The following is a 27,786-nucleotide window of genomic DNA, read 5'->3' as shown; positions in this document are numbered from 1 at the left end:
ATATTTGACTCTACTGGGAATCTGACCCAAGATAAAAATGCCTCAGCACCCAAAAACATCCCAGAGGAAATCATTTTAGATTTCCTTTCCACACAAACTTCACGTTCTGATGTTTCCTTGCATCAAAACGGAGGAAGGAGGCAAGAAGATAAACGTGTTTGTGGAACTCTCGGTGCATTCGGCCTCCGCCAGTTTTCGTCGGAGGTGAAAGACGTGCAGAGAGCAGGTGGATGGGTGGAAGACCAGGTCCACCGGGGTTTACACCACCACCCAGCTCGGCCTCAGCGGTCCGCCTGAATACTGAACGCGGATGCGCGTCTCGTCCTCCTGGTCCGATTCCTCCTCGGGGTCCGACTCGACCGCCAACAACACCTGGGGAGACGGATTCTCTTAGTTATCTGGTATTTGGGAGAAACCTCACCTGCAGTTGTCAGCTCTGCATTCCTGGCCTGGAGGAGAGGGACTGTGGGTCCGTTCATCTCCAGCCTCTTTGGAGCTCGACTCCAGACGTTGTAGAAAAACTTCTTCTTCCTCTCTGTCTACATAACAGCTAAACGCTACATGCTAATACACCCGCCATGCTACCAGAAAAGCTGTGTGGCTCCCACCCGCACAGGCACCAGATGTTTAGTTCTGTCTGGTCCACACCAAGCTCGACTTTGATTTTTAAAAACTTCTTCCACAGTAGATTATTATAAAACTGCTTTTGGCGCCCCCTTGTGGACAGAATATCTGAAACTACTTTGTGCACGCTCACAATAACTTTCTGCACTAAATGGTGAATGACCTATCAGATATAGCATTTTCTAGAGTCCTAGCACCCCCCAAGACACTTTATAACACGACCAATCACTCACACACACACTCACACACTCACACACACACACACACTCACACACACACACACACACGCACACGCGCACGCGCACACACACACACGCACACGCGCACACACACACGCACACGCACACACACACACACACACACGCACACGCTGGAGCTACAACGTTGCCACCGCTGCCCTGGGGTGCACTGAGGCTGCTGTACGCAGGCGCCACAGGTCCCGCTGACCAGCAACAGCAGGCAAGCTGGGTGGAGTGTCTTGCCCAAGGACACAACAACAGCATCAGACTGACCGGGACTCGAACCTGCAACCTTCCGCCACCGTCACCCCGATAATAAAAACATTATTTTGGCTTTTTGAATCTGCGTCTCACCTCATCCTGACCTTGTTACCATTAAACTCTGATTCTCAGTGAAATAAAAATCTAGAAGCTGCTCGGCCGAGGCGGTTATTAGTCACATGTTATTAATCTGGTTTGCTCTCACCAACTACTGATGCAACAACGGTTGTTTTGTGTCATTTTGCCATAATAATGTGGAATAGAGTCCTAAAATTCTTCTGAAAGATAATCTAAACTGCAAGTTGTCAGACTCACGACTTCCTGTGAGACTTTTTAACTACTACTTTTTTTTACTGCCACGATGACCTTTAATGAGCCACCGGCGGTTACCATGGTGACACCAATGAGCCACCGGCAACAGTTTAAACATTTCTGTTGATCGTAGTGATGGAGGCATTGTCACACAGCTTGAATAAAACAACTAAACAAAGAAACTAACTGCAGCAACATCAACAGAAACGTTTTTATGGTAAAATGTTGAATTTAATCCCTTAAAACTTCCTCAGAAAAGTTCTGTTTTCCCACATAAGCAGCTCCGGCCGCCACTCCCACTCGAGGCTCGAATCCAAGTGAATGCCCAACTAGCTACAGTCCTCCTCCACGCTCTCCATAACATCAGCGTGTGGTAACAAATCCTAAATGTCACTTTTATTCTGGGGATGAAGGCCTGATTTATGGTCGTCTGGCAGACAACCAGGAGAAAGGAAAGAAAGGAGGGAGGAGAAAAACACTAATCTAACAGCAGACAAAGGTCACGGACACCGACAGCCAACCACAGACGAGTCTGAATTCAAACTTTCCCAAGAGGGGGTGATGGCAAACGATATGGGCTTCTGTGTGGAAGCAGCTTGAATGCAGAACTGGAACATGGCATAAAGAGGCCTTTGATTACATTTCAAAACACAGATTTGAACCAAAACACACAAAGATGGAGATTATTCACGGTCCATTTGTGAGTGAGGTAATCACGGTGTTCGGTATTACTTTGATGCATCACCTCTTCAACTTAAATGAGACACCAGCGTCACTTGGTAAAGAAACAAAGTGTTGGAACAAAGACCTTCGGACCGTTCCCAGCAGCTTTGAAGGGCGGCATAACCGGTGGCAAAAAGCTTTTTTCATTTAAATCTTCACAAAAACTAATCCTCAAGTCATTTCCAGGACCAACACGCCTGACTATACAGCACAGGAAGGTCATGCTAGGAACAAAGGTCAACTTAAACATTCATTTAGGTTAAATTGGCTGGTGCCCTCCCTCTCTGCTGTGCTTCAGCGCTACGGCGCGGCATGGGGGCCAAAATTAAGACTACTGCCCAGTAGCAGGAGGCTATATAAATTCTGAAGCAAACTACCGACCTGATTAATGATAAGCTGGCGCCGGTAACGAAGGGGCTGGTGCTGCTTACTGAGAAGTAGCACCTTTACCGGTGTTACTACTAGATACACTAGGGACTAGCAGCCCTCGGCTGGTCATTGACTGGTTCACACACTCCCTCTGCTGTCTATTAGCATGGATAGGCTAGCGTTAGCCTGGACGGGCTGGTGTTAGCATTGGAGAGGCTAGCCATTAGCATGCCTAGGCTGGCCACTAGCTGGATTTCCTACCCCCTTGACGGACTTTAAGCATGGATAGGCTGGCATTAGCATCGGAGAGGCTAGCCATTAGCATGTCTCGGAGAGTCCCTTACTCTACTAGCTGCGTTTTTTTTTTTACTTTTATTAAACGGATGACATACTATGAGACCTACAATCACAGTTGTTCCTTTGACAGAATGCGTTGTTTTACACATTAACTTTAAGCATATTGTAAAGCTGACAGCCTGTTAGCATTGATTAGGTGCTGCGTTAACTCCATTTTGCTCTTAATTACAGGTTGATGGCGTTTTCTTTTTATGTAGTTTGGTTTTCTTGCACATATCAGAGAAAAAGCCAGAGTTAACTAGTTAGTACTTTTCATCTTTGGACTTAAAATCCTTTGTATTCAATTACAGGTTAATAGTTATTTAAATTGTGATGTCATCTTTATTAAAACTATATAATATGTACAAAAAAAAAACCCCACATCTAGTAGAGTAAGTGACTCTCCGAGACATGCTAATGGCTAGCCTCTCCGAAGCTAACGCCAGCCTATCCATGCTAATGGTCTGTCAAGGGGGTAGGAAATCCAGCTAGTGGTATGCCTAGGCACGCTAATGGCTAGCCTCGCCAATGCTAACACCAGCCCGTCCAGGCTAACGCTAGCCTATCCATGCTAATAGACAGCAGAGGGAGTGTGTGAACCAGCCAATGACCAGCCGAGGGCTGCTAGTCCCTAGCGTATCTAGTAGTAACGCCGGTAAAGATGCTATTCCTCAGTAAGCAGCGCCAGCCTCTCAGTTACCGGCGCCAGCTTATCATTAATCAGGTCGGTAGTTTGCTTCAGAATTTATATAGCCTCCTGCTGCTGGGCAGTTGTCTTAATTTTGGCCCCCATAGATCTCCATCTCCATAGCCCCTCCATCCTGAATATTACACAAACTCAAACGAATAAGTGCTGCAGTTCTGAAAATGTCTTCAACTGGAACCAGTTGGTGCTGCAAAAACATGTATTTGACTCTCACCCGTGACTCCTCACTGCTCCCCCCCAGCAGGGAGTCATCCTTCCCCCCAGAGCTGTCACAGGAGTCGTCCAGGCTCTTCATCGTCTTGTGTTTCCTCATCGTCAGGCTGTCCACCACCCAGAACATAATGGACTAAACAGAAAGGTAATTTACTAGGAGAGCTCGCACTTTCCTCCTCACCGGTGAAGTGAAACTTACGTTGACTATGAAGGGCACGATGAGCATGACCAGCGCCAGCTCCAGCTGAGGGTTAGCGATGTAGCTTAGCAACACCTCCTGCAGCTGAACCAGAACACAAACATAACAACAGATCTAATGACTTATAAAGATGTTTTATTGTTGATCTAACACCAATCACAGCACTGGTGTGTGAGTCCCCTTCAAATCCAGAGAAAAATGACATAAACACAAAAAAAGGAAAATATACGCGCTTTGTTTTATAAATCTTTCGGTCAGGAGTGTCCAAACTTTTCAAGACAAGGGCCAAAATCGTCAGTAGTCCTAGCAGTGAGCGAAAATGTTTATTTTTTTTGTTGTTATTTTGATTTAACAAGTTTAAGTTATTTTCTTGTGGTTTTTTCTATTTGTATTCTTCAAAATATGTCCAAAATGGATGTATTAGAAAACCTGAATATAAGAATGTTAGAATGTGTCAACTTACATCAACGTGCTAAAAAAATAAAGCTCATCGTTTGAGAAATGTAAGAGTGGGCAGCACAAAATCCCTCTGAGGGCCATGAATGGTCACCAGCCTGCACTTTGGACACACCCGACCTGAAATACGGGATGTTTCTCAATGCCAAGGATGATGATTGATGTCTTGGCCCCGCCCCGGTTGCCAAGGAGATACGTCATCGGGAGCCGCCAAGACGTGTTCCAATGTTCAGATTCTACCGAGGCATGTTCTCCGTTTGTTAGCCGTTTAGCTAGCGGAGCAAGGATACACGGGAGGTGTCTTGTAGCGTAGCTTTGGTCAAAAATTACCCAGAATACCCCGCGGTATTTTCTAAAGAACGGCGGATCGAATGTTGCCAACTGTTTTTGACTGAAAGTAGCTGAAGTTCCCCCCAAAAGTCGCCAGATGACATCACGGGCTAATTTGCTTACAACACAATGACGTCATCTGGTTTGCGTGATGATGTCACCACGTTTGCGTCATGACGTCACCGGTCTTGTAGAGTAAATCAATTAAAACCCGCGTGATTTTATTTTAAAAAATTATTTAATTTATTTTTTTATATTTTATTAAAATAAAAAAAAAACATAGATTACAAAACAGCAGCCTTTAAAACATCAAGGAAAGATGGCACAAAAAATGGAAGGAATATTTATATTTTGTCTGAAGAGAATGGAACTCTTAAACACAAAAATATTAAACTGATAGGAATGTATGTATGACTGAATTCAAATGAATTTTCTCTTGTAGTTTTCAAGTGCCTTGAGATGTATTCTTCTGTTGTGATTCAGTGCTATATATTGACCTAACAGATAATATATATATATATATATATATATATATATATATATATATATATATATATATATATATTGGTTTTGTTTGGTTTTGTTGTTTTTAGTACTTTTGTGTAAAAAGCAGCAGGCCGTATTTAGTATTCAGAAACGTTACATGCAAACTGCCAATGACCTGCCAATGACTTACAGTATTATTCTGTTTTTTATAAAAGTTTTAAATGTGCTACGTTATTGAACTCATCATAGAGTTCCAATGTTCCTTGAATGCACCACAAGTGATGCGAGAAGCCATGTGTGAGTGCGACGCTGGTGCCAGCCTAGCGCAGCTGCTGAAATGCGGCAGGATGGCAGATGGGGCGGTCGCCCTTTATGTCAAGTGGTGCTCGCTGCAGAACCACAAAGGCGGAGCTGCACCAGAAGGCGGAGCTGCACCAGAGTCAGCCCCGCCCATTCTATCAGAGTCAGTCCAATTCCTTCCAGTTGTCAGACTTGATAGCATTCTGGAACCAAAGAGGGTACTATAGCTAAAAAATGCAAGATTGAGGATGGAGTTGAGAAGTGAATTGAACAGTTTTTGTAAAGGTTCCATATAATTAAAAATCTAACTTTTGGAACTGTTAATCATGTTATATTGTCATTTCCTCATAAGAAACACGCCAAAGCCATTTTTGGCCTCATTCATGCATTTTCTTCCCATCTCAGCTTCAATTTGGTCTCCTCCCCCGAAGCGGGTCTGGTCTTGGTTCTCAAATCTGGATATTCTGTGAATTTTCTGACAAAATATTTCTGAAATGACTTCTACTGAGACACCGCCAGAAAAATCGTACATCCCATCTACAAAGACACACCAAATAGCATAATCAAATGTAACGCCACCTAAGTTTTTATCAAATGTGGTGGTGTAGTGGTGATGGTGTCAGGTTGACATGCAGTTTTGTGCAGGTTTGCATCCCAGCAGTGGAAATATTCTATAATCTATTTTCCTCATTTCTAACTACACTTGCCAGTACTATGTTTACAACAATTTATTGGTATGCCATTTAACATATAATGACTAATGTGTTTTTTTATTTATTCATTCGTTTATTTAGCCAGTGTGAGTCCATCTGTGAGCAGAGTTTCAACTAAAATGCTGTTTAGGAACGACCAAATTCAAAGAACTTGTAGAGACATAAATATTTTTCTGAAAATAAGCATTACAACTAAAATATGAACAAATTAAATGTTTCAGCTGGCTAAATAGATTGTTGCCGACCCCACCGAGAATCGAACCAGCATCAGCTGAGGGGAGAGCAAAACTTAGGTTAGACAATCTTGCCACTGGACTACCAGAAACCACATGGTAGTGGTACATGCTGTTGTGCATAAGTTTTGTTAGAGCGGCTGTAGGCAGATATTCGCTAAGAGAAACCTTTTTATTTCGAGATATATTCAGGCTTTGTCATGTAGCAAGTTATATTTATCTTGTTTAATTGGAGCATAGAACATAGCATTAACGACTGTAAACTAGTAACAGCCGTAATTCATGTGGGTCAGGTCAGTTTGCATAAAGTTGAAAACAAAAACGGAAGTCAGTGGGCTAGGCTGAGTTTGCGTGAATGGGCGGGGCTGACTCTGGTGCAGCTCCACCTTATGGTGCAGCTCCGCCTTTGTAGTTCTGCAGCGAGCACCCTCTCCTTTATGTAGCTCCGGTGGCTATCTCAAATAATGGACTTGTGAAAACCCACAAAAGGTTTGATTGGTCAACGGGGGTAGCGTGATCATGCTGCACGCACATGCGCAGATCATTTTCTTTCGGATCCTCTGGAAGGAAGGACGGTCCTGTCGCTTCAGATGTCTCGCTAATCTGTTGGCTACAAAGTTGTAGTCAAAATAGCTGAGGGGGGTCAGAAATGTCGCCAGATTTGTTGCTAGGCGCTTTTTTGGAAAAAAAAAAAAAGTTGTTAAGGGGTCTGAAAAGTCGTTAGAAATGGCGACAAAGTCGCTAAGTTGGCAACACTGGTCCGGATCAGACGCCGGCAGCTACTTCGGGGACAAATTTCAAGTTTAAAAGTAAGTCAACTAATTTAAAATGTTTTTTTTTAGATCCAAAGAAGTTATCTATGGTTGGTTAGTTGCAGCTTCAGTGGCTAGTGGGTACTAACTCACTTATATATTTAATTTAATAAACATATACACAATTTATAAAGTTAAAGGCTCATTATATATTTATATTAAAACTAATACGTATAAAATATAACGTTGTCTCCCGTGTCGCGTGACGTTACGTGACCGCCGTGGAAGCAGCGGTCATGTGATGCAAGTCTGTTCCATTTAACCGTTTTCTTTGATCAAGGAAGGACCGTGTCCTCGTACGCAAGGCGCCTGGCCTCGCAAGACATCGCCTCGCAAGGCCAGGCGCCTTGACAATGAGAAACGCCCACAATCTCTCCACTTCTCCCTCCCTGATTACAATCCAACTCGTTCAATACTTTATGTCCAAAACTTTTCAGAAAAATGGAAATTTTTCCTGAGACGGAATGTTAAAACTTTCAGGATTTCCTTGGGCCGTCGATGGAAAACAAAACCAAATCTACACGTAACAAACTGTTCTTACTTTAGACCAGCCAGGGATGAGCAGCACCAGGCTGATCACACCTTTCTCCAGCACCATGACGAGCAAGTAAACGCCACACTGGCCCAGCCACGCTGCAGCCTGGGGGGGGTCACCTGGCAGCAAAATCAGGCAAAAACAGAATGAGTCAACCAGCTGAGACTTTGGTGCAGTTCTACTAAATTTCTGCTCTGTGTAGCAGCTTTTAAACTGAAAGTCACTTTCTGTGGTGCTGTTAATTTCATTGCTGACATTTTTATTATTTATTAAGATTAAGAAACTGTTGCTACCAGATTTAATTCATAAGAACATCTGTTCTTCAGAGATAAATGAATTACTACATTATTTTGATTTCATCATCATCATCAACCTTTATTTATAAAGCACATTTAAACGGCGACAAAGCCAACCAAAGTGCTGTACAAGACAATACGTCACCAAAACAAATAAAACAAATAAAAACTATTAAAAAAACAGGAAAGCACAAGGGTTAAACAGTCTCAGTCGGGAAGGCCAGGGAATAGAAATATGTCTTCAAACGTACTTTAAAAGTGTGAAGGGAGGGGGCAAGTCGGACCGTCAGGGGGAGTTGGTTCCAAAGTTTAGGCTCACAAACTGAAAAAGCCCGTTCGCCACGGGCCATATAGAGGGCAGGAGGGACAAGCAGAAGGTGCGGGTCAGAGGACCTCAGGGTTCGCGCCGGAACACTGGGACTCAAAAGATGTGCCTTATAGGAGGGGGCCATTTCATGGATAGATTTGTAAACCAACAGGAGAATTTTGAACTTAATCCGAAACCGAACTGGAAGCCAGTGTAAATGTGTCAACACAGGGGTGATATGCTGCCGTCGGTCTATGCTCGTAAGAAACCTTGTGGCAGCATTCTGAACCAACTGGAGGCGTACCACTGAAGAGGAGGGAACACCATATAAGAGAGAGTTGGCATAGTCCAGACTTGACGTTACAAAAGCATGAAAAACTGACTGAAGATCTTTTTTGTTCAGGACAGATTTTAATTTGGCCAGCCGGCAAAGATGATAGAAACACGACCTGACTACCTGATTTATCTGTGCATCCATTTTTTAAAAAGTGTCCAGAGTGACCCCCAAATTTGTAATTGTCGTCTTCACCAAAACTGACAATGAGCGGGGCAGAGATGGCTCCACAGCAGAGGGGGAGCAGGGGGAAAAGAGAATAGCCTCCAGTTTGGAGCTGTTAAGATGGAGAAACTTAGCCGAGAGCCAGGAACTGACTTCACTCAGGAAGTCAGTCAGTGGTTGCACAGGGTCAGCAGATTTTAGGGCCATATAAAGCTGACAATCGTCAGCGTAGAGATGAAAATTTACCCGGAATTTTCTAAAAATGGCTGCCAAAGGTAAAATATATAGATTAAAAAGAAGCGGACCTAAAACGGACCCCTGGGGAACCCCACAAAAAAAGAGGTGCCACTCTAGAGGCGCAGTTCCCCAGGGCAACATTAAAACATCTGCCATTGAAAAAGGAGCGGAACCACTCTAAAGCTGTTCCACGAATGCCAATTAACTTTGTCACTGAAGACGTTTATGGGACAGAATCAGACACATAATGAAACGGTTTCATTTTGGTTCCAAATAATCTTCATGAATATAAAATTGGAAAAACGGATTCTAATTATTTTCTCACAATCTGCTTTGCACAAAGGCGCTCCCACGGGGTGGCCATGGCCACCCCTAGAAAATTGCTGCCCCCCCTCCGCAGGAAAAGCCAGTGTTAATAAACGACATTAATGTTCAGTCAAACCATAAATTGATCTTATTTATTCAAGACATAATTGTAAAGCAAAATAAAAATAATACAATTCATGAGTAAAGAAATAATCAGAATAAAAAATTACATGTTTCTGCCTTTTACCATTTAAGAAGTTTTTATCTCCATTGTTTTTTTGTGAACACAACATCAGCAACAGGTGAATTAACCTAAAAAGATACATTTTAAAATAAAATTTGAAGTAACTGAAATGTATTTTTCTGAAATGCTTGTTTGTAAAATGTTTTGGATAAATACTTTCTTTTTTTAAATAAAAGCCAATAAAGAAGCAATGCAATACATCGCCACAGACTAAACTCTCCCAGAGTTACCACAAGGACCAATTTGGCGTGCCACCCCAAAAATGTCTTTGGCCCCATCTGGCCACCCTTATCAAAATTTTCTGGAGGCACCCCTGGCTTTGTAAGCATGCTTTTATTTTCTTAAAGAGTAACTAAAGCCCAAAATAATATTTTTTTTTACTAATCAACTGAACAATTGGGTCTTTACAAATGCAGTCTTTCTGCTTCTGTGCACTTTTTGACATGTTTGTGTAAACTCGATTAAATCTAGAATCTAGGTCTAAAAACGTCTCAGTGCTGCCCCCTGTGGCAGAACAGCAGCTACTGCATTTTAAACTTGTGACTGGCTGGGGCTGGAACAATTTCACGTCATCAGTACAGTCTCCTCCCACCATAGGCGTCATTTTAACCGGGGACGCCGGGGACAAAATTTGTGATTGGCAGCTGTGTCCCCCCACTTTCAAAAACGCCTGCAGATGAGGATTTTTGTTTTACCAGCTCAGATCTTATACCAGGGGTCGGCAACCTGTTCCCATCAAAGAGCCATTATTACCCATTTCCCACAGTAATTTTAGACGGACCTTAATAAGCAGTGACTTAAGTGAAGCAGGCAGGTCGCGCTAGAAAATTTAGTTTAAAAAGACGTCATAAATGTGTTCCCCCGTCATTTTTATTTATAAAATATGAAGTAAAAACTCACAATTTAATTTACATTCATTCGTCATTAATATGTAGTCTACACCCGTGCGTTAAGTGGACCATCTTCCAGTAAACGCAAAGCATCCAGCCCACCTCTCCAAATGCGTAAACTGTGCATCAGCCGCTAGTTAGGCGCGTCGCGCGCACCATCAGCTGATCGGCCCAGACAAGAGCAGAGCAAATAGAGAAAGAATAGAGGATAATTGTGTCTGGATGTGGATGGAGATTACATTTTACAGCAGCCTGATCATCATTTAAACACGTGAACCATCACCTGTCTTCTAGTCCACGCTATCAGCATTATTTTAATTGGTGTGTGTGTGTGTGTGTGTGTGTGTGTGTGTGTGTGTTTGTTTGTTTTCCACTTCAAACACTGGTCTAACCAACCAGACCAGCGTGTAACATATTAATGTTACAATTAAACAGTTCCACTTCATGTAGGCTAGGAACGTTTCACCTGCCGTGGCCCGACCGCTTCTGCTCCACACGAACTTTGTGCGTAATCAAATGTCTCTACGCGTCATGCGTCTCCATATTAGAGACGGGAACAAGCGCTGTTCAGCCAAAGTTTCATAATTTCATGAAAAGAACATTTTTCCAAGTGACACATCCCTCAGAGAGACAGGGTTTCCAGACCGCTTCAGTGGGAGGAAATCTTGTCGCATGTGGTTCTGCACTGCGCTGCGAACCCCAGATCTTCAGCTCACTGTCCACCGTGGGCGCTCCGAGCCGCGCTGAACACATGTCCAGTATAAAGCTCTGATGTTCTGATGGGAATATTTTACCTCCGCGATGTGCATTAACGATTAAAATGTCAGCTCATCCATGTGCATCAGTGTGCGTCGGGGTAATTCTTTCAAACCAGCCAACATCCTTGAGTTCATCTGTCAAAATAAACAGTCGAATGGAAATATCTGTGACCTGCCGTTTAACTGTTTTGCCTTCCTGTGAAGATTGTTGCAAAGAGAAACAATAAAACTAACCCCAGAGAACCAGAGCGCATGTGGAAGGTTCCTCCCACTGAAGCGAGTGTTTTCCAAACCCTGTCGCTCAGAGAGACTTGTCACTTAGAAAATGTTCCCTGATTATGAAACTTTGGCTGAATAGCGCTTGTTCCTGTCTCCAATGTGGCGACACATCCAGGAGCCGTCTGAGGAGAATCCCAGAATCTCACATCCTCTTCAGCTCAGAATGCGCCTATATGATTACGCACAAGCGTGACGCGCCAACCCGGTCTCACAGTAAGCCCGGGTTGGACCTGTTCAGGTTTACGCAGACAATCTTTACATTTAGAATTGGCATACAGATGTAAAATTAATGCAGTAAAATATAAAGCATTTTATTTAAATAGCCATTCATTATTTTACAAGCACAGAGAGCCGCATCAGATGGATGGAAGAGCCGCATGCGGCTCCAGAGCCGCGGGGTGCCGACCCCTGTGCTAGCCTACTTTATTGTCCCCAGCAATTTTTAAACCCCACTCAAGTGTATGGTTATTGTCCCCAGCAATTCTGAAAACAAACTGTCGCCCTTGCCTCCCACTGCCCCTCCCTCCCAGAATGGAAATCCCCACACTTGGCCATGCCACTCTGTGCCTCCTGGCGACGCCCACTTTCATAGCATTTTTCAATTCTTGACTAGGGGTGGAGTTACGTTTTCTGATGGTGTGCAGTCCCTCTTTAACTTCTCACTTCTGGAGGCTGTGGTGTTATGTGCAGGGCCATGGGCTTTCTGGCTTTTTAAAATTTGGGCATACCCAAATGTGATCTAAGAACTTCTGATTTTCTGGACAATCCTTGTTTAAATTTGTGAAATGTATCTATTGAATTAGTCACTCACTATAAAATAAAAGACATTTTAGACATAAAATCACTGTAAAAAGAAAAAGTGGATCCAACTTTAAAAAATTGCTTCAATTGGTAACAAGCAATTTAATTAAGTTCATCCAACTTAAATCATTAGTACAATTTTAATAATGTAGGTTGGATAAACTTCAGTACCAGTTCTTGATTAGAGTCTGTTTTAAACCTAAATTCATGTTTCTTTCGAATAGAAATGATGCAATCAGCCTCACAGCTTGTTCTCATCACACAATGAAGTCATGCAAAAAGAAAAAGGCTGTAAAGGGAGTGAAGTGTAATAATTAACTAAAGCCACTGGGACTGCTCCTCTGGCTCCTGCTGGAGTTGCTGGTTCTCCTACTTGCTCATGATTGGTCTACACCACCCTCTAGTGGCAGACGTCAAAACTATATCTCCTGCTTCTTTATCATTAATTCACAGTTGACTCATCTGGCTTTTCCTGTATTTAAAAATGAGAAGAAAATAAAAGATCCGCTAAAAACAAAAGTTATTCACCATATTCTCCGAACACGAGCAGAGTCCACTGCTTGTACTCCACCAGCCTGGACACCAACTTCACAGCCAGCCAGATTGCCAGCATTCCCAGCGTTGCGTCCAGCAGGAAATTCATCAGATAACTGGGAAAAGAAGCAGATCTTAACCTTCAGGCGTCATTAGGCTCATTTTAGTCCATTTGGGCAGTTTTTTGCTTTTCTTTTGGACGCCATTTCACCATTGTTTGTGCATATGGTACAAAATGTTGTCACAAAACCTCTCTCTGGACAAATTTTGAAAATCAAATTGGAATTTTGAAAATAGACCAAGGGATCACAATGAAAAAAAAAACAATATACACTTGAATATTTAGCGGGCAAAAATGCCCCATTGACTTCCATTCAAACCACAGTTTTTGATCCTGTAACATCTGCAACAAATAACCATGCTTTCTGTGATATTCGGGTTTCATTTTGGAGAAAAGTAGTCAAATTTAGGATTTTTGCTGTTCACCACCAAACTCTGTCAATTCTCCATATGTGGCCCAGGCGAGAAAGTCTACACATTCCTTTAGAGCTTCTGCCGTTTGTATTGAATTCAAAAGGTCAACCTGACCTCTGATAAGTTGATAAAACACAGTTTGGCTCTCTTACTGAACTTCAAAGTGTAGAAAACAAAAACAATTAGAATTTTTATATATATTCAATACAAACAGCAGATCTAAAGAAATGTGTAGACTGGGCTCGACACACGGGAGGCCACATCTGTTTGTATTAATGTGGAGTTCGTCTGTATATTTCCTTAGTTGTTATCTAAATACATTATTTGACTCTAAATGTTGCTTGGTGTCTTTCAATAAAGTTCTTATATTTTATTTTGCCCCATTTCATCAACATCAAGAGCTTTTGAGGGTCACCGTTTATCATTTGCTTATATTTTACATTTCCTTTAGAAATTCAAACATATTTTCTCCGATAAGTGTTGATTTTTGGACTACAGGACTACAACCGCTAAGACTACGACCGCAAATTTGTTCTGACCAATCAAAATCATAACGTGATAACGTCACTTCCGTAAGCTTCATGTTCAGCCAATCAACTACTTTGACGTCATCGGCAGTCGAAGGACCCCGAGCCGATCCTGCACCGACAACGGATTTCCCAGAACTGTACTATATTTCTACCAAAGAATATAGAGATATTGTATGTATGTTTCTTTCTCTGGTTTGTAATATGGGATTAACCCATTCTCTGGTTTTTTTATACAGTAAAATCAGAAGTAAGATTTCACAAAACTCTAGCAGCACCTTGTGAAACATCATATCTGCCGCTTTTTAACTCTGAACCGCTTAAATAACCTTAATTCCCTCCAACCTGACAGCCAATCAAAACAACGGAAGATTCGATTTCGCCATGGAACAGAACGCGTCGACGGCGCGGGTCGGTAATAAAAGCGACAGCGACAAATTTTGCTGATCGCGGTCATTTGTCGCCTCCCGTGTCTCGAGCCCATTTCTCGCCTGGGCCACATATGGAGAAATGACTGAATTTGACTACTTTTCTCCAAAATGAAGCCCTGACATCACAGAAAGCATGATTATGTGTTGCAGATGTTACAGCATCAAAACCTGTGGTTTGAATGGAAGTCGACGGGACGGTTTTGTCCGCTAAGATCAATCTGTTGATGCAAATTTTTTCAATTTTTAGATATTTCATAAAATGACCAAAACTGATAAATCCCCCAGGAAGAAAAAGTAGTTTTTTGGGAAAATAACACTTTTTTTTCAGGGGGGGGGTCCCCATAAATTGTTATTGTCGTTTACAAACAATAACGACAATGCAGAAAAGGGCTATCAGATTAATAACAAATGCAGGATATTTGGATCACACAAATGAACTTTTTATTAAAACGTGGACAATGACGTTCCAGGACTTGGTTAAATACAAAACAGCACAAATAATGTATAAAGTAAGAAATAAGTTAATGCCTGATAAAATACAGAAACTGTTCACAGAGAGAGAAGGAGGATATAACCTGAGAGGGACACTAAACTTAAAGATCCATAAGTTTAGAACAACATTAAAACAGATGTGTATCACAATAAAAGGGGTTAAATTATGGAACAATTTAGAAGAAGAAATCAAAGTAAGTACAAATATAAATGTGTTTAAAATGAATTATAAAAACATATTCGATGATTTATGTGGGTGTCCTTTATTCTAAGGAAAAGTAAATTGTATCAATTGTAAAAAGATGTTTTTTTTCTTTTTTTGTTTTTTTTCCATATGGTTTGGTGGTTTTTGGTGGTTTTTTTTCGGTGACTTGTACCATTTTGTTTGTTTTAATGAAGGTTTTGTGTTAGATTTAGTAAACAAGTAAAACTTACTTGTATAAAGGGGTAGGGACACATAAGTTCCCACTTCAGCCTACTCCTTTTCAAACAGAGAAGAAGGGATGATGATATGTATTTTTTCTGTTTGTGGTATTTTAAAAAAAATTATGTATGTTTTCTTTGTTTGAAATAAACTAAACTAAAAAAAAAATTACAGCAGTTACTTTGAGTATTCAAGCTGGCTTTTCAAGGGTTAAAAGCCTCAAAATGATTTTATAAATGTTGGACCAGGGCTGACGTCGTTTACCAGATCTATGAGAAAAAGCAAGATAAATTATGAATGTACACATTTTTGATCGCCACTTTTACAAGCGGACGTTTTTGTCCTCTAACGACTCACGTGTATAGTAAAGTCAAGGGTTAAGTTACGTGGCGACAGAAATGATGCATCTTATTATGGGATGTTACTCACAGAGAGCACGGGTCCTCTTTGGTGAGCGTGGACAGGAAGACATTAGCAAAGTGGATAAACAGAGCACCAATGGCCTGTTTGGATGTGTCAAAAAACCTGCAAAAAGACACAAATGTGACTTTGCTCTTGCGCTGCATCACATTTAAGCCAAGAGTCACAGTCTGACCATTTTGATCTTTTGATCAATACATTTCCTAGCAGGATGGTAAACAGAAAGGGTGAAGGACAGGACAGTGAGAGACAAGGAAAAGGTTCTGACCAGATCCTCCACGGTCGTCGGATTCCCACAGGCTCCCGGAACCGTTTCACTGAAAAACAACAGCGGTGTGAAACTGTGACATGCTTGACCTCCGAATAACACCAGGAGACGGAGGACACATGCCTCGCAGACATATGGCCGTGGTTTCATTCTGACACAATGCTTCGTTTATCCTGAGCAGCCTGGACACGAGCAGAAGTCTGTTCATCAGGCCGAAGCAGGATCAGGCGCCTGAACAATGTTTTATTTTATTATTCAGCTACGATTTAGCGTTCCCCCACTCTCACCACAGCCACAGAGCTCTAAAACGCTCCGCTGCACATCAATCTTCAAGTCAACATTGAAAAACAACCCTGGTGAGCATTTTGAGCAACAGAGAGAGGAACATTTATTGATTTTTCAGCTAATAATTAACCCAGTGGAGTTTGGAGCTCAAGGCCTTTTTGATTTTTGCAGCTAAAGTTTCCTCTGCACTGATTAGATGATGAAATCCCCATCACTGCATCAGCCTTTGAACCACTCTGGTTATTTGGTCACATGTCAACACAAAAGTGAAATCATGTCACAGAAGATGCATAAATTCTGACTCCTACAATGCAATATGGATGCCTCAGTACACAATTCATAACGCATTTGGTAAAACAAATGCTCCTCAGGCCTTTAAAGAGCAAGGCCCTGTCCACACGTAGCCGGGGATCTGCCAAAACGTAGATATTTTTCTACGTTTTGGCCTGTCATCCACACGAAAACTGAGTTTTTTCACACGAAAACGGATCTTTTTAAAAACTCCGGCCAAAGTGAAGATCTGCGTTTTCTCCGTTTTGGGTGTCTGCGTGTGGACGGACAAAACCGGAGTTTTAAGGTCCGCAACGTCACTTTCCGCGACTAAAAAATGCTGACATCACGTGTGCGACCTGTGTTTACACTAGCCGACAGCATGGATGCCCTCAGAGCTGCGCTCGCTTTATCAATTGTCCAAGCGCTTTTTGCTCGTTTGTTTTTGCAAGCGGAATTACTGCTCCTTGTGGAAGACCACAGACGAAGGACGAGGTTAAGAACGGGGGAAGTACTGCCGCCTACAGGTCTGGCATGTCCTTAACAACGTATTTATCCGGGTACGTGTGGACAGAGTTTATTTTTTTAAACGAGGTGGTGTGGATGCAAGTTTTTAGAGGGGTGGATATTCGTTTTAAAAAAACCCGGCTACGTGTGGACTAGGCCCAAGTCACCCCCTACCAGATTCTTACTCTGCTCCCACTTCCTGTTTGAAAAATGCAACAAATGCTGTTGCCTAGCAGACCAAGAGGGCGGAGCCGCTAACAAATACACACACACAGGCTCACAACGACATTGTGACATCCTATGGTACCAGCTAATGTTCTGGGGTACCTCTTAGCCAATAGCGATGGCAGAGTTTTTACCTGAAAACGGCACAACACTGACACTTTTAGGCAGAAAATTTAAATTTGAACTAAAATGCACTAAAGTGCAAAACTGTTGACTACACATGTCTGCAGCACGATTAGACACGCATTTATATAGTTTAACAGCAAAATAAGTTGATATGGGGGTGACTTGCTCTTTAAGTGACGAGTGGATATGAAACAATTCCCGTGAAGCCAAAAATGCTCAACGTCCTCCTAGTCAGCTGCCACAGAATCAGCGCTGGGATCAAGTAAATCCACAACGTAGCTCTCTGGCAGGATTCTAACAGCAAGTTTCTTTTTAAAGCCCCCAAAATCACACCAATTAAAGAATAAATCACTGAGACTCTGCCTGTGTGTTGGGGTTTACCCCGGGGGACAAGAGGGTAGCTTCCTTGCGCCTTCGGGTCGGGGAACGGGTCCTGACTTTTGTTTGTGCTTATGGGCCAAATATCAGTTCAGAGTACCCACCCTTTTTGGAGTACCTGGGACGAGTGCTAGATAGTGCTCCATCAGGGGACTCCATTGTCCTGCTGGGGGACTTCAATGCTCACGTGGGCAATGACAGCTTGACCTGGAGGGGTGTGATTGGGAGGAACGGCCCACCTAATCTGAACTCGAGCGGTGTTTTGTTATTGGACTTCTGTGCAAGCCGCAGTTTGGCCATAACGAACACCATGTTCGAACATAAGGATGCCCACCGGTACACTTGGTACCAGGGCAGCCTAGGTCACAGGTCGATGATATATTTTGTAGTCGTATCATCTGACCTGAGGCCGTATGTTTTGGACACCCGAGTGAAGAGAGGGGCGGAGCTGTCAACTGATCACCACCTGGTGGTGAGTTGGATCAGATGGCAAGGGAACATGCCGCGTAGACCTGGCAGACCCAAACGCATAGTGAGGGTCTGCTGGGAACGCCTGGCAGAAGAACCTGCCAAGACGGTCTTCAACTCCCACCTCCGGCAGAGCTTTGACCACGTCCCGAGAGCAGTGGGGGACATTGAGTCCGAGTGGGCCTTGTTCCACTCTGCGATTGTCGAGGCAGCTGTTGCTAGCTGTGGTCGTAAGGTGGCCGGTGCCAGTCGTGGTGGCAACCCCCGTACCCGCTGGTGGACACCAGAGGTTCGGGGAGCCGTCAGGCTGAAGAAGGAGGCCTACAGGGCGGGGCTGGTCTGTGGGTCTCCGGAGGCAGCAGACAGGTACCGGATAGCCAAGCGGGGTGCAGCAGTGGCAGTTGCCGAGGCAAAATCTCGGGCGTGGGAGGAGTTTGGTGAGGCCATGGAGAAAGACTATCGATCGGCTCCAAAGAGGTTCTGGCAAACTGTCCGGCGCCTCAGGAGAGGAAGGCAGCAACTCGCTCACACTGTTTACTAGGGCTGTAGCGAAGCCTCGACGAAGTCGACGGCTCGATTCTAAAAATTTGTCGACGTCAGATCCGGAAGTCGACGCACCGCGCCCACTTGTTGCATCCCCAGGAGTTTGTAAATAGAGGAGGAATCTGCCTGTTTTTCCTGTAGTTCGCCCTCTTCTCCGCCTTCACTAAAATCTCCGCCAAATACCGAAGACCCGGAACAACGTCCGTCCACTACTAGATTATTTTCCTGTTTTGCCCCTTCGTCTCCCGGCAACGGACAACAACTTCCGGGGTCAGATGCGCTGCTTCGTCTCTATCGCAGATGTAGAAAATCACCGGGAGCGCTTCTCCCTTCATTAAGGAGCTTCTTTCAGACATGAGGAGAGCTGTTTTGGTGGTAGCAGTCTCTCCTCCATGCTGGTCTGTTTGCTGCTGGGTGTTTTTGGTTTATTTAAACTTGGTAACTTGAACTTAACGTTGGTAAAGCTACTGTTAGCATCTTCGCTAACAGCTTCTTGCGTTGGGATAAGCTGTTACGTTTTTGTTTAGAGTTCATCTTTTTTGTGGTGTAGATCTCCCTTTTATTACATTTAGAGTGTTGTGGGTTTTCGGTTTAGTGTAAAATATCACCTGAGTTTGGTTTAACCCGTAAGACCACTCGCCTCACGCACATAAGTGACCAAAACAAAGCAGCATGGAGACACTCCATCTTCTACCACCTCTCAGGCAGCAGCCTACACTCCCAAGTTCTACACGTCACCAGAACATAACCAACCGCAACACAATAAACGCAGTGTTATACAAAATGGAAGGCCTGTAGTGTTTATTCTCTTACAGTAAGAATTTATCAATTTTTTTGAGGAATTTATTTGAGATTTTCTGGTTTTTGTTAATTGTGCAATAGAAAAATAATCATTAGATTAATTTTCTAAATAGTCATTAGAATAGTCGACTATTCGATAAAATAATCGTCAGAATAATCGTTTTAAAAATAATCGTTTACCCCCAGCCCTACTGTTTACAGTGGGGATGGGGAGCTGCTGATGTCAACTGAGGCTATAGTCGGACGGTGGAAGGAATACTTTGAGGAGCTCCTCAATCCCACCAATGCGCATTCCGAGGAGGAACCAGAGCTGGGAGGCCTGGGGATGGACTGTCCGATCTCGGGGGCAGAAGTTGCTGAGGTAGTCAAACAACTACACAGCGGCGGAGCCCCGGGGGCGGATGAGGTTCGTCCTGGGTATCTCAAGGCTATGGATGTTGTAGGGCTGTCATGGTTGACACGTCTCTACAACATTGCGTGGTCATCGGGGGCAGTTCCTAGGGAGTGGCAGACCGGGGTGGTGGTCCCCATCTTTAAGAAGGGTGACCTGAGGGTGTGTTCCAACTATAGGGGGATCACACTCCTCAGCCTCCCTGGAAAGGTCTACTCCAAGGTACTGGAGAGGAGGGTCCGATCGATAGTTGAATCTCAGATAGAGGAGGAGCAATGTGGTTTTCGTCCTGGCCGTGGAACTGTGGACCAGCTCTATACCCTTGCAAGGGTGATGGAGGGGGCATGGGAGTTTGCCCAACCAATCCACATGTGCTTTGTGGATTTGGAGAAGGCTTATGACCGTGTCCCCAGGGGCACCCTGTGGGGGACGCTCCAGGAGTATGGGGTGGGTGGCTTTCTGTTAAGGGCCATTCAGTCCCTTTACCAGAGGAGCGTGAGTTTGGTCCGCATAGCCGGTAGTAAGTCGGACCTGTTCCCAGTGAGGGTTGGACTCCGCCAGGGCTGCCCTTTGTCACTGGTTCTGTTCATCACTTTTATGGACAGAATTTCTAGGCACAGCCGTGGTGTGGAGTGTGTCGAGTTTGGTGGCAGGAGAATCTCGTCTCTGCTTTTTGCGGATGATGTGGTCCTCCTAGCTTCATCCAGCCCTGACCTTCAGCTCTTGCTGGGTAGGTTCGAGGCCGAATGTGAAGCGGCTGGGATGAGGATCAGCACCTCCAAATCTGAGACCATGGTTCTCGACCGGAAAAGGGTGGCTTGCCACCTCCGGGTCGGGGGAGAGGTCCTACCTCAAGTGGAGGAGTTTAAGTATCTCGGGGTCTTGTTCACGAGTGAGGGTAGGAGGGATCGGGAGATCGACAGGCGGATTGGTTCGGCGTCTGCAGTGATGCGGACGCTGAGCCGATCTGTCGTGGGGAAGAGGGAGCTGAGCCAGAAAGCCAGGCTCTCGATTTACCGGTCGATCTACGTCCCAATCCTCACCTATGGTCATGAGCTTTGGGTAATGACCGAAAGAACGAGATCGCGGATACAAGCGGCCGAAATGAGTTTCCTCCGTAGGGTGGCCGGGCTCAGCCTTAGAGATAGGGTGAGGAGCTCGGACATTCGGGAGGGACTCGGAGTAGAACCGCTGCTCATCCGGATCGAAAGGAGCCAGTTGAGGTGGTTTGGGCATCTGGTCAGGATGCCTCCTGGACGCCTCCCCGGGGAGGTGTTTCGGGCATGTCCTGCCGGCAGAAGGCCCCCGGGTCGACCCAGGACACGTTGGAGAGGTTACATCTCCAATCTGGTCCGGGAACGCCTTGGGGTCCTGCCGGAGGAGCTGGTGGACAAGGCCGGGGAGAGGACGGCCTGGAGCTCCCTAGTTGGGATGCTGCCCCCGCGACCCGGACCCGGATAAGCGGAGGAAGACGAGACGAGACGAGATCACTGAACAGCAGCAAATCTTTCGTTTACTGCAAGAGAACCTCGAGTTGTAGTAAAATTAACAACCAGTAGCAGAGTTTTAGGTTTTTATTCTGCATGGATCAGAAAGTTTTGACTCCGTATCACGAAGCTGGACCTACAGGGCATCACGGAAGCATTAGACAGGGACCAGATTTGTCCAAAAAGGGTCAGAAGCAGGATTATTATGTGTCTCAAAGCATTCCCGTCAGCGATAACCTCGGTCTAAAGGTTAGCAGGCAGCCTGAAATGGTGAGAGGGGAAGTCTAGAGACGTTACTCACCTAGAAAGAGCCAGAAGAAGTCTGCAGCAGTGGCTCAAATTGAAGTCAGACACGCACAGACTGACTGAAAAATGGACCAAACCATCTCAGTTCTTTTTATCATTTTGTAAAAGAATCACCACCAGACTGAGTTTAATTTAGCCTCTAGCTTTTCAAATTACATTTTAAAAGGTTTGAGGTTCTGAGTTTGTTCAGGCGAGTCACTGGGCCTCTGGTGAAAAATTTATTTTCCTCTCAAAAGAGTCACAGATCTATGGCGCGGTATGGGGGCCAAAATTAAGACTACTGCCCAGCAGCAGGAGGCTATATAAATTCTGAAGCAAACTACCGACCTGATTAATGATAAGCTGGCGCCGGTAACTGAGAGGCTGGCGCTGCTTACTGAGAAATAGCACCTTTACCGTCGTTACTACTAGATACGCTAGGGACTAGCAGCCCTCGGCTGGTCATTGGCTGGTTCACACACTCCCTCTGCTGTCTATTAGCATGGATAGGCTAGCGTTAGCCTGGACGGGCTGGTGTTAGCATCAGCGAGGCTAGCCATTAGCATGCCTAGGCATGCCACTAACTGGATTTCCTACCTCCTTGACAGACCATTAGCATGGATAGGCTGGCGTTAGCTTCGGAGAGGCTAGCCATTAGCATGTCTCGGAGAGTCACTTACTCTACTAGATGTGGGGTTTTTTGTACACATTTTATAGTTTTAATAAAGATGACATCACAATTTAAATAACTATTAACCTGTAATTGAATACAAAGGATTTAAAATCCAAAGATGAAAAGTACTAACTAGTTAACGCTGGCTTTTTCTCTGATATGTGCAAGAAAACCAAGCTATATAAAAAGAAAAAACCATCAACCTGTAATTAAGAGCAAAATGGAGTTAACGCAGCACCTAATCAATGCTAACAGGCTGTCAGCTTTACAATATGCTTAAAGTTAATGTGTATAACGCGTTCTGTCAAAGGAACAACTGTGATTGTAGGTCTCATAGTATGTCATCCGTTTAATAAAAGTAAAAAAAAAACGCATCTAGTAGAGTAAGGGACTCTCCGAGACATGCTAATGGCTAGCCTCTCCGATGCTAATGCCAGCCTATCCATGCTTAAAGTCCGTCAAGGGGGTAGGAAATCCAGCTAGTGGCCAGCCTAGGCATGCTAATGGCTAGCCTCTCCAATGCTAACACCAGCCCGTCCAGGCTAACGCTAGCCTATCCATGCTAATAGACAGCAGAGGGAGTGTTTGAACCAGTCAATGACCAGCCGAGGGCTGCTAGTCCCTAGCGTATCTAGTAGTAACACCGGTAAAGTTGCCATTCCTCAGTAAGCAGCGCCACCCGTGTAACGTGAGGAAATATGAGTTTTCTGTCACAATGGTGGTGTTGGACGCAGCTGGGTCATAGCTGGGTCGCTGAGAACTTTCACCCACAGATTAAGACCTGAACGCCAGCGAGTCTGGGAGGAAACCATAACATCTGCCACCTGCAGTTTACCAGAAGATGTGTTTACATGAGTTGTACCCAGACCAAGTCAAAACATAAAGTTTAAACTTCTTTTTCGTGATTTTAATGTTAAAATAACCATTATCATTTTGCTCATTATAAATGTGTTTAATCAAATGAATGACTAGTATGCTTTGGGGTAATTATAATGGATTAATGAATCCACACTTAAGTAGATAATGTTGAATGTGTGGTACTGACCTTCACACTCAAGCACACAAACATTCACACACACCCACACACATCTGCCCACAGTAAACTCCAGACACATTTGATGACGCACATGTTTTGCTTTGAGAAGAGAGGTTTTTGGTAAGTTTTCAGTTTTATGATTCAGTTCCATTTTGACTTCAGTTCTATTCACCATCATCCTAAAGACAAGCGCAGCCTGGCCGGATGCGTTTTCTTTAAACTAAGAACTGTGAAATGGGAGATTTTCGTCGTTTAACAACCAGACGACGTCCTTTCAAAAATAAGAGCAACTGCTGACGCTGCTGAATCGTACCGGGCCGACCCTCCAGACGGGTTTTGAAACGTTGTGACCGCTGCACCGACAGCTCCATCGTACATCCGAGGTTTCCAGACCTGGCAATTCCTGATCTACTTGGGAGACCCCACTGGGTACGTACACGGCAAAATAGCGGCTCATGTCATCACTTTATAAGCCTCGTGATATCTAGTCATAATAACGACGACCAGATTCGATTACGTCATCCTAGAGAATCTGAACCAGACACACACACACACACACACACACGCACCAACACAACATCCGAATCCATCCTCATCCATCACAGAGTAGTCCTGGTAGATTGTTTAGAATTTATAATTCAGAAATTAAAGATTTTCAAACGATCTCATATCTCTCTCTTTTCTTGTCTCAAAGTCAATACAGAGTGTTTAATTAAACTCCCTGATGATAAAAACAGCCTATTCTTCTGTTTATAAAAAGTGAACTACTAACAGTGTATTAAAATACAACCTTAGATAGTTACATCACTTTGATTCCGTTACACCCGCTCAGTTACCGGCGCCAGCTTATCATTAATCAGGTCGGTAGTTTGCTTCAGATTTTATATAGCCTCCTGCTGCTGGGCAGTAGTCTTAATTTTGGCCCCCATACCGCGCCATACAGATCATCTCTGAGATCTGGAATGTGTCTGGAAACCACCTCCATTCCTTCTCAGCTCCGCTTCCACGACTCAAAGAAATACCAAAGCCACAAATCTGTAGCCTAAGGCTGTGGTTCAAATGTTAAGTTGTTCACATTTTGAACTCTTTGTACACCTCCAGCACTCTGATAGTATCTAGTACTGAGATGTTCAACCCTGGTTCCAACAACGGCTGATTAACAGGCTTCTGAGGAACATTGACCTGCTGATGGATGATTTAATCACAGAATGAGAAGGGAAACAGCTAAAACACGCAGGGCAGTGGCCAACCAGGTCTGATTAGCTTTGCTCTAGTAGATAATACTCACTCACTCATTCATTCATCTCCTTAACGGGTTTCTCCCACTAGGGCGGGGGGGGATCTAGTGTCTAACTCCAGTATTCATTGGGTAGGTGGCACCCAGGTCTCCAGCCCATCACAGCCAAACACTCTCTCACACACAGGGACAATCACCTCCAGTTGGAGAAAGCCCAGACACACATGGGAAGAGCACGCCAACTCCATGCAGGAAGACACCAGACCGGGTGTGAACCTGTGACTTTGCTGCCAGGAAACAGTGCTAGAACCGTTCCACCATGCAGCTCCATGTAGAAGTATCGGGGCGCTAGTCCTATGGGGAGCCTAAGCCACGCCCATCTACTTCCTGTCCTGTCCTGGGTGTCAAAAAGAAAAAGAATGGAAAGACAAACGTTATTTTCTGATCCCGTTTGACACGTGTGATTTAATGTTTGATGTCCACAAGTTTCAAAGATGTGTTTTTGACAGGTGGCAAAAGTTCATTTAAGTTTTGTGTAAAACTCTCGCCTCAAAAACAGTTTCTTCCCCTCTGTGGTCGGACTCATCATGACAACCGTAGACCTGGCCACTCCAGCTGCTTTGTTTCAGTCACATGACCCGGTGTTGTGTTTGCACCTGAACTGACTCGCTCTGACTAGTACCTACACTGACTTGTGTAAAGTAGCTGCTTCTCTAATTATTGCCTCCCTATATTATTATCATTTCGTTGTGTTTATTTCTTAATTCTAATCTTGCTTATCATTTATTTTTTTCTTGCATCAAGCACCGCAGCAGTTTCCTAATGTGATTCTGGCGCACATGGCAATAAAACCTTCTGGTTCTGATTCTGATCAGGAGCAACATCAGTTGACTGAAGTGCTCCTGGCTGCAAATGAGGATTAAATGCAACGATGTTACGATGTAAACCCAATTAGAACTCTAATTTTAAAGTTTAAACTCCACATTTATTAATAATTTCGCTGTCAAGACCAAAGCTGCAGCTGCTGCTACCGTTGTGGGCCAGCGGGGGCACTAATTCACCACCTCGTAGCCGCCAACCACCGACAAGAAAAGGGTGACGTCACTTGTATCATCCAATCCTATTCAAAAAGCGTCAGTTAGCCTAGCTGCTAGCCTGCCACGAAGCAGGTTTGTTCTCCATCACGTGTTACCATGGTGACTGGGGGGGCTTTTAGGCTAGCCACGTTCGTAGAACCGATTTAGGGGCGGCTACAGCCTGGTTTTGGTAATAGCTCGCTTCCTGGAACCGCCCCCAGCTCTCCTGCTTCTCAGTCTGGTCCGTAGTCGCTTTGATCACCAACACGCTAATAAATCTCAGATTAGACGACAAGACATAGTCGAAACACACAATTATTAATCATTTAAGTTGAAGTACAGACGTGTTTCCACTGTCGAAACCTCAGGGCCTGTGCGTGTCTCCACCTCAGCCGGCAGGCCTAGCAGGGGTAGGCACTCGGCATGGCCCGGTGGAGTCTCTGAGAAGAGCTCTGGTTAACCCACGCTGATTGGTTGTAACTCAGCAGGATTTGAAAAAAAATTAGAGGATTTGCTTGTGAAGCAGAACGAAAGCACAAGAAAATAAAGCACCAATCACGTTTCTTTAAATCGCTGTCACTAAACTCCCGACACGGCAGAAGTCCCCCACAACAACCTGATTCACGGGACTTTGCTGTCCCACGTAGCGTCGCTAACAGCCGAGCTTTCTTCTGGTCATCGAATGCCAGACTTTACGTCATGCAGCTGCTCTCGTCCTCCAACTTGATGAAATTTAGCTGTACTTCAACAAACAGAAACTTTAAATGTTGTTCATGTTACTGGATGGTTTTGGCACTGATCAGTGACATCACTCACTAACGAAGCAGTCGCGATGTGCTGGTGTCTGTGCAAAGTCCTGAGAGGACTGATTTTCTACGGTAAATGGCCGGTGTTTGTGTAGCGCCTTCTCAGGGTTCTACAACCCCCCAAGGCGCTTCACAACACAATCAGTCATTCACCCATTCACACGCTGGTGGGGATGAGCTACGATGTAGCTACAGAGGCACTGACAGAGGCAGGGCTGCCAAGCACTGGCGCCACCGGCCCCTCCGACCACCACCACCAGGTAAGGTGGGTTAAGTGTCTTGCCCAAGGACACAACAGCAGTATTATCTGGTCAGAGCTGGGATCGAACCAGCAACCTTCCGATTACTGGACAACCCGCTCCACCTCCTGTATGGAGACATAAAAGCGGAAAGGACTGGGCGATATTATCTCCCAGTAAGTTTCCAGAATGTACTCTGAAGTTTCAGGACCGTGAGCCGACCGGAAGGGGAGGAGCCTTCGAACAAAACTAAAACGGGACTTCAATAATCTAATTTCTAAAAAAAAAATCGGTATCGGTCCACCGAAAACCCTTAACCAGTTTACCTCTTTAAAGGGTTTAGTAACATTAGCATGTGGCTAACATAAACAAAATAATAATAAAACGCATTTTTGACTCCAGCTTAGTTTCCACAAAAACAAGCGTTAACCAAACGCCACGTGGACATTTTTAAAGCGACATTAACGCATTTTCTCCCGACAAACGCAAAAGCTGAGAGAGTACTCACGCATCAGCGTGCTGAACGCGACGACAGCCAGGAGTGCCTGGATGAGAACCCCGAACCGGTCCGTTAGAGCTCCGCCATCACAGCCGTGAGGGCTCGCCTTGCTGATTTCAGACATGTTCACGACTTCCACCGGAGCCGTGAACCGTTTCACCAGGAACGTCCCGCCGTAGCCGTACATGTCCATGATGACGCGCTGGTGGGGAGGAAAAAACAAACAAAAGGTGCTTCGCCTCTTCTTCCCACAGAAAAACAAACAACCTAAAATCGATTTAAGGCTTAAAAATGTGATTTTTCTCTGCGTGTTTCCGGTGGCGACATCCCGCGATGCTAATGCAAACAAAGCATAAGTGATCTGACTCACATCCACGCAGAAAACAACAAAAACAAGGTCCGCAAAGAAGCGCAACCAAA

At 44.4% G+C, this 27,786-nt stretch overlaps 1 protein-coding gene across 1 annotated transcript; it reads right to left on the bottom strand.

Moving 5' to 3' along the window:
* Positions 1–40: 40 nt before the first annotated feature.
* Positions 41–27,786, bottom strand: tmem110l (transmembrane protein 110, like). The gene is made up of 8 exons (XM_015962184.3): positions 27,376–27,786; positions 16,035–16,083; positions 15,776–15,871; positions 12,993–13,114; positions 7,854–7,966; positions 3,983–4,066; positions 3,785–3,916; positions 41–372 (listed from the first exon to the last, which is right to left on the bottom strand). The coding sequence occupies exons 1-8, from the start codon at positions 27,557–27,559 to the stop codon at positions 259–261; spliced, it is 894 nt and encodes a 297-aa protein (XP_015817670.3). The 5' UTR covers positions 27,560–27,786; the 3' UTR covers positions 41–258.

The sequence above is a fragment of the Nothobranchius furzeri genome, chromosome 1, assembly GCF_043380555.1.
Source record: "Nothobranchius furzeri strain GRZ-AD chromosome 1, NfurGRZ-RIMD1, whole genome shotgun sequence".
In the NCBI taxonomy this organism is placed as follows: domain Eukaryota; kingdom Metazoa; phylum Chordata; class Actinopteri; order Cyprinodontiformes; family Nothobranchiidae; genus Nothobranchius; species Nothobranchius furzeri.
Note: the sequence above shows the minus strand (reverse complement) of the source record. Positions and strands in the feature narration are given on the sequence as shown.

What these genes read in the sequence shown, in the direction of transcription:
- tmem110l (XM_015962184.3), bottom strand. Translation starts at nt 27,559, where the DNA reads ATGGACATGTACGGCTACGGCGGGACGTTCCTGGTGAAACGGTTCACG. An exon ending in AAAGAGGACCCGTGCTCTCT is followed by an intron (nt 13,115 to 15,775) that starts GTGAGTAACATC and finishes TTCTTTTCCCAG; the next exon opens with TTATCTGATGAATTTCCTGC. An exon ending in TCATCCCTGGCTGGTCTAAA is followed by an intron (nt 4,067 to 7,853) that starts GTAAGAACAGTT and finishes GTTCTGGTTCAG; the next exon opens with CTGCAGGAGGTGTTGCTAAG.